This window comes from Verticillium alfalfae, genomic scaffold (assembly GCF_000150825.1).
Source record: "Verticillium alfalfae VaMs.102 supercont1.6 genomic scaffold, whole genome shotgun sequence".
Taxonomy (NCBI): Eukaryota; Fungi; Ascomycota; class Sordariomycetes; order Glomerellales; family Plectosphaerellaceae; genus Verticillium; species Verticillium alfalfae.
The window spans coordinates 732,665-739,737 of NW_003315033.1; the positions used below are offsets into that span (position 1 = coordinate 732,665).

Here is a 7,073-nt window from a genome sequence, read left to right on the forward strand (position 1 = left end):
TCTGATACTTCGAACGCCTTGCCATGGAGTTGAGAATGGAGCCGAGGGTATGCGAGAAAGTGGTGTCTTTCTGTCTCGAGGTGGTTTTCCTTAGACATAGACACGGTAATTGTTTAGCGTTCACACATTATCTTACTCCCAGTGTTGCAATGCTCGTCATGTCTCCATGTGTTCCTAGCTTCCATGATTATGATACAGTCTTTCCCTAGCGTACATGTATGGTACACATGGCAGTCTGTCTGCCGTCCGTGTCGTCTCGCCCATAGCTTTCATCTGCGCCCCCTCGTTCTTTTTTCTTTCTCCTCGTCGGACTGGTTGGCGGATTACCTCGGCGCCGCACGCTCAACCCAGAACCCCCTCGCCGGCGTCCTCTCGGCCTTAACCTCCTTCTTGCTCAGCGCCTGGTCGACCTCTTCGACGCGCACCAACTCCTTGACCTTGAAGACCATACCGGCGAAGTCGGGGGTGACGGGGTGGAAGACGGTCTGCATGCGCCGGCGGAGGCCCAGCGCGGCGAGCACGCCGCGGGTGCGCTTGGGCAGGCCGATGGCCGAGCGGTGGAGGGTGATGCGGAAGAAGGACATGTTGCTGGACGATCGTTGCTATGGATCCGAGGCGGCGTGTGTAGAGAGGTTTCGACTGTGTTGGTTTTTCGGGGGCGGAGGAGAGAGAGAGGACCTGGCGAGTTTCCCTGTCTTTGCTGATTTCTGTTCGTCTCGTAGAGGTCTGTGGGGGGTGTCGAGTGGGTTTCAGAGGAGCGAGTCCGTACGACGTATCGTCTGCCTGTCTGGCAGCCAGGTCTGTCTCTTGTTGCGCGGGCTGTAATGGGTTGGCTGGTTGGCGGTGCTTGGAGCTCAGAGTCGCGTGGTAGAGGTCCGGATCCAAAAAATGCACGTCGGAGCCAATTCGAGATGGCCAGTGCATCGGCAAGGCCCCCACAATTCAGCCCCTGGCTATCGATAGAGGAGCACTGCCCGATAGTTGAATTGTCTGTGTATAGAGATTCTATCCATCTAGAGACCATACGCCATAAAGCGATGCCTGCTGGCAGTTAGGATTGCGGCATCAGCCCCGCTGAAGACGACATCGCTAAATTGGGCAGGTGACGGACGACGAGAAGCGCCAAGACTCTATGTCCTAGCATCTACTTGTCAACCCACCTTCATGGGATTCTGAGAAACGCGTTTACCGGCTCGTTGATGCCTTTGTCGTGTCTTTCTGACCATGGTAGCTCTTGTGGCCACCCCATCTTGACCTCGGACCTCTCTCGCCCCGACCTTTTGAGCTCGTTGCGGCCAGTTGGCGTATCACCATCGCCATGGTTGGTCAACTATCGGAAGCGACGGGGGCTTTATTCGGCCTATGATGTTGGCATATGAAGTGTCCGTAGGCTCCGTCAAGGCTGGAACGACTGGAATGGCTGAGCTACTGCTCGAAGCCTGATTTGGAAGCGCCTGATCTGATCTTTCATAAAGCTGACCATCAGCGTGGGGGGTTAGAGGTCCTCTGGTCAAGTGACAGGGATCGATATACTTTGGCCAGTAGCGAGTTGTCTCAGCCATACACAGACTCATGCGATATGAAAGATGGTCGGCTGCTGTCCTGCCATGTCACATCTTGACCGCTGGAGAGTCTTCCATTTTCACTCAACATCGAACCCAGCAAGCTTGGTGAGCCATGGGCTCACTGGTGGTTGACAGCACAGCACTGCGCCTAGGAATCAAAGCCGGCTATGGAACGATATCGGCCGTCTCCAACACATCTGCGCCGAAACGAGACCCATTGCACAATGGCTTTCGGCCCAGCGGACTGCGGGCAGACCCAGCATGTGTGGGGTTACTCTCCGTTAATGGGGCCGAGCCTACTTCGACGACAACAACAACTCTACCTTCGACTTTGATACCCTTTTCTCGCGATCATGCATTTGTCGATAGGCCTGATATTCTCGAACAGATTGACGAGCGCTGTTCCGGCCCTGGCGGCCGAGCAGTTCTCGTTGGCCAAAATGGCATCGGGTACGTCTAATAGTGCACCTCCCACCCGGTCCAGGGTTGACGAGGATGAACAGCAAGTCCCAGCTCGCTATCGAATATGCCTACAGGAAGAAGGAGTCAGCAGAAGCGAGCATCACGGGTGGCGGCTGGGTATCATGGATACTCGCCGATGATGAGCCAGCAGACGCCGCGACGTGCGTTTTCTGGATTCAAGCCAATACGCTTGCGACCATCACTGAGGGGTTTGTGGCCATTGCCGAAGCTGTTGGAATTCAGACCTACAACAAATTCGGCTCTGAAATCATACAGACTGTTTGTCGGTGGCTCGGAAATGAACGCCTGCCTGTGAGGTGGCTCTTGGTCTTCGACGGTGCTGACAACAGTCATGTCTTCCTGAGCGAAAGGGTCGGAAACAGCAATGCAACGCTGGAGAGTATCCTGCCAACAAGCCCTCGCGGGTCGGTCCTGTTCACAACGTGTGACAGAAGCCTGGCTGTGAGATTGGCATCGCCGTCGCATGCCCTCATCGACGTCGGTCCAATGAAGCTCCACCAAGCCATCCTTTTGCTGGAAAAGAAGATGAGCTCCTCCTATGGTCGACTGGGAACCAAAGCAGACCTCGTGGAAGAGCTCGACTTGATCCCACTCACGATTACACAAGCAGCATTTCATATCCGATCCCAACGACACATGACACCAGACACGTATCTCCAAGCATTACGAGAAGGCGATGCCGAAATCGTGAAGATGATAAGCTCGGCAGGCGACGACGGTAGGCGGGGCCTCTTGAAGCCTTGTTCTGCGCTAGATACATGGCTGGCCAAGTTTTTGCAAGTCCGGGCTACCTACCCGTCCGCGGCGGACCTGCTGTGTCTGCTGAGTTTTTACGATGGCCAAGACGTACACGAGACCCTTGTCGACACACCCGTACACATCGAGTCCTCGGAAGACAAAAAGCCAACAGACGAAGGCTCCAGCCGGGATACTCAACTGTCCATTCTGTACAACTATTGTCTCATTTCCCGCAGTCAATGGGGCGGCATCCAAATTCCCCGCATGGTCCAGCTGTCGGTAAAGACCTGGTTGAAAGAAAATGGAGAGCTCAATCTCGTCAATTCACGTTTCGTTGCAAGACTTGATGCGGCCTTCACGAGATGCCTGCAGAGTACCGATGATGCCGATGGACTCCAAGATCGCTTGATCCCGCATGCAGAAAAGGCTGTCGTGCACCCTCCACAAGGTGAGGAAGCGCAGCTAACGTGGGCCTCCATGCTGCACAAGAGCGCTCTCTATCAAATGAAGCAGGGCCGTTTCTACGGAGCGGAACAGCACGCTGCTCTCAGCAGCCAACAATACATCGTGTCGCGAGGCATCTCGCATGACGAGACACGGGCGGCGCTAGAGACCTTCCGCGAAACACTGAAGCACCTGCAACCACAACCGGGCCTTCTCCCGCTCGCGATGGACGCGGCAACAAGCATCCTCGGCGGCAGCACACGGAACGCAAGACCTGCAACAGTTTCACAGCACAGCCGTGATTGCGACGAGGCTCCTCGAGCAAGGACAGGCAAAAGAAGCGGCTGCCTTTTGCGAGGCCGAGAGGCAATACTCAGGCACCGCCCTTCGGCAACGATCATCTGCTTACCCTAAAAGTTACTGCAAAGCTAGGCTCAATATTCCTAGCCATGGACAGGCTCACCGAAGCCGAAGCCCTTCTCTCTCATACACTCAATGTATATCAGCAGACCCTAGGCGAGGAAGACCAGAAAACGCTAGAATGCGCGGAAGAGCTAGCTACAGCACACGCAAGACAGGGGAAGCTTCTCAAGGCCGAGCAGTCCTTCCTCCACGTCATCGAGACCCGCAAACGAGTGCTCGGAGAAAAGCACGCGTCCAGCCTTATCAGCATGCGCCGCATGGCCTCCGAGATTCTCTGGTCTGCCGGCCACGAGTCTGAGGCACGTGAGATGCTGACCCACGTCCTGCAGCTGCACGAGGAGGCGCTCGGTCCAGAGGACGACGACACGGCCACGTGCATGTACGACCTCGCCGGCATGCTCGGCGCGCACGGCCAGTATGCGAGGTCCGAGGCGCTGCTGCGCCGGGTGGTCGCCGTGCGGGAGAAGACGCGAGGGGCCGACCACCTGTTGACCTTGACGAGCATGTCGGATCTCGCCGGGATATTCGGGAAACAGGCCAGGTGGGAAGAGGCCGAAGAAATATTGCCAGGAGTTATCAAAGGGAAAGAATCGCTGCTTGGGGGCGAACACGGGGACGCGGTTGTTGACATGCAGGTCTTGGCCGAGGTGTACATGGCCCAAAGCCGATGGCAAGAGGCCGAGGCTCTCCTGGTCAAAGTGGTTGATGGGCAGACAGAGATGTTCGGGGCCAATCACGATGATACGGTCGTCAGCGAGGAGATGATATATGAGGTGAGGCGCAAGTTGGGTAGCGCGGACGAGAGCGCAGACTGTCAGTCCGATGTACGAGCTGGTTCAGGCGCCGAGCTCCACCAGAGCAGATGGTTCGAGGATGCATAAGCCAAACTTCCAATACGTTCATGTCACAACATGAGCCACCATCACACATCCAGGCGTCATAAAATGTCATACTTTGTAGCGATCTAAGCTCCTCAACAGTACATACACGTAGCTTGTCATACAAAGCATCCTCTAGCACCGGCGCCCTCTTGGCCGGGCGAGGTATTCCATTGCTCCGTTGCTCTATTATCAAATCCGCCCCACGCCTGTGCCCGGCTCTCGCCCGAGCCTTTCTTTTCCATTCATTACTTCCCTCACATCTGCACCTCGACACGGCCCTCGGCGCCAGGCGCGCCACCACCGAGCTGGGGCAGGATGTAGGTGATATCGTCCCAGGGGTGACGGTAGAGACCAGTGCGCAGCCTCTCTGGTCGAGGTAGTGAGCAATAAGACCGATGGAACGGCCGAGAACGAAGAGACCGTTGAGCACACCCATCTTGAGGTAGTCCTCGGCCTCCTCGGCAGAGAAGGCACCGCAGTTGCGGACAAGATCAACGAAGCAGACAGCGATGCAGCCGTCGACGTTCAGAATCAGGTTGTCCTTCTTCGAGGTCGTGACGCTCTCGACGGCCAGGGCATAGTCGAGCAGCTTGGAGCTGGGGAACTTGGCCTTGACGTACTCCTTGACGAGCTCGACACGGAGATCGGGGTTGTTGCGGGACTTGACGCGGTGGCCAATACCGGGAATGAGCTTGTTCTGCTTGCGCATGGTGTCGACGAACTCACGGGGGCTGAGGCCCTTGTCGAACGCCTTGGTGAACTCCTCGGCGGCACCGTCGAGGGCACCACCGAAGCGAGAACCAATGGTCAGGAGACCAGCGACCAGCGAGGAGATCAGATCCTTGCCGGCACGGGTGGTGATGATGGTGTTCATGGCACCGGACACAGCGGGACCATGATCAGCGGTAAGCATGAGAACCATCTCAAGGAACTTGGAGGCGTAGTCGGGAAGGCGGCGGCGGAACCACAGCAGAGACATGACACCACCGATACCGATCTCCTCCTTGAACACGTCCGAGATGGGCATGCCAGCGTAAAGAAAGCTCCTGGCCACGGTCGTCGGAGATGGTGGAGATGAAGGCAGCGGGCTTACGGATAAGGCCGAGCTCCTGAGCCCAAGAGTAGTCGATGGGAATCTTGGGAACAACGGGCTCAGGCTGGGGCTTGATGGTGCCGTCAGCGACGAGCTTGTCGTAGACCTGCTTGAGGACGTTGGGCATGTCCTCAAAGGTGTCAGGGACGTGGAAACCAGCCTCCTTCATCTTCTCGTTCTTGGTCTTGGCAGTCTCGAGCGTGGAGTTGGCAAAAGCACCGGCGTGGCCGAACTGAACCTCAGTCTTGAACATGCTGGCGCAGGTACCAATGGCCCAGGCAACAATAGGCTTGGTGATGACACCCTCCTCGACGGCCTTGATAACCTTGTACTCTTCGACACCTCCGACCTCGCCGAGCAGGACGAGAACCTTGCACTCGGGGTCGGCCTGGTACCTGAGCAGATGGTCGATGAAGGTGGTTCCGGGGTACCTGTCACCACCAATGGCGACACCCTCGTACACACCATCGGTATTGTTGGAAATGATGTTGTTCAGCTCGTTGGACATGCCACCGGACTTGGACACGTAGCCAACGGAACCCTTGCGGTACAGCTTGGAGGCAACGATGTTGTCCATCATACCACCAGTGTTACCGATCTTGAAGCAGCCAGGCTTGATGCCACCGACAGTGGCAGGGCCAATGATGGTAATGCCCTTCTTGGCGGCCTTGTGGGCGATCTCACGGGCGCGCTAGATCATTGTGTCAGCGGAGTCAACCAATGCCCATGGACTTCCTTAGGAGGCAAGACGCAGAGGATTAAGAAGGGGGGAGAACCTACGCGCTCAGGGACACCCTCGGCAATGATGGCAATGGTCTTGATCTGGGGGAACTCCATGAGCTCCATGGTAGAGCTGTAGACACTGCGAGACGAGGCAAAGTTGACGACCGTGTCAACGTCGGGGTGCTTGGCGATGGCCTTGGGGACCTCCTGGTAGACGGGCAGGAGAGTCTCGCTGGTACCCCAGTACATCTTGCTCACGAACTGGCCACCGAAAGTGTAGATGATGCCGGCAACGGAGGGGGTCTTGCGCTTGCAAATGAAGTCGAAGTCAAGCATACCCTGCACAGCGCGGGGCTGCAGGCCGTAGACGAAGCATCGAGTCTTGTCGTTGAAGAGGGCGTGTGAGGGGAGGGGGCTCAGAGGGCGGCTGGGCGCAGCGAAACGCTGGATCTTGTCGTTGGCGGAGAGGCCGCCGGGCTTGGTGGTAGAAGACATGATGGAGGTGTGGTCGGAGTTGAGCTCCCGGATCGGTTTGGCGGGTATCTCAAGGTAAAATTCTGGCGAGGCAGAAGGAGGTCAGCAGGGAGAAACCTGACAATTAACGCCCGGACGAAGGTATCGTGAACGGCGATGGAGCGGTTCGAGTAAGGTAGACTCGACGATGGAGGACTGGGAGAAGGGGAAGAAGTTGCACGGAGCAGAGGTGGAATCCACCACATTGAA

The 7,073-nt window shown here is 56.8% G+C and overlaps 3 protein-coding genes across 3 annotated transcripts; 1 reads left to right on the plus strand and 2 right to left on the minus strand.

Annotated features, from left to right (window-relative positions):
* Window positions 1-323: 323 nt before the first annotated feature.
* On the minus strand, window positions 324-1,226 carry VDBG_05320 (mitochondrial 54S ribosomal protein YmL33; the record flags this gene model as incomplete). The annotated part of the gene is made up of 2 exons (XM_003004161.1): window positions 324-602; window positions 1,161-1,226. 2 exons carry the CDS (start codon window positions 1,224-1,226, stop codon window positions 324-326), a joined length of 345 nt encoding a protein of 114 aa, XP_003004207.1.
* Window positions 1,227-1,677: 451 nt separating this feature from the next.
* Window positions 1,678-4,534, plus strand: VDBG_05321 (kinesin light chain; the record flags this gene model as incomplete). Its single annotated transcript, XM_003004162.1, has 3 exons — window positions 1,678-2,015; window positions 2,102-3,528; window positions 3,678-4,534. The coding sequence occupies 3 exons, from the start codon at window positions 1,678-1,680 to the stop codon at window positions 4,532-4,534; spliced, it is 2,622 nt and encodes an 873-aa protein (XP_003004208.1).
* Window positions 4,535-4,788: 254 nt separating this feature from the next.
* On the minus strand, window positions 4,789-6,845 carry VDBG_05322 (ATP-citrate synthase subunit 1; the record flags this gene model as incomplete). The annotated part of the gene is made up of 4 exons (XM_003004163.1): window positions 4,789-4,901; window positions 4,967-5,456; window positions 5,512-6,318; window positions 6,408-6,845. The coding sequence occupies 4 exons, from the start codon at window positions 6,843-6,845 to the stop codon at window positions 4,789-4,791; spliced, it is 1,848 nt and encodes a 615-aa protein (XP_003004209.1).
* Between the last annotated feature and the right edge of the window lie 228 nt (window positions 6,846-7,073).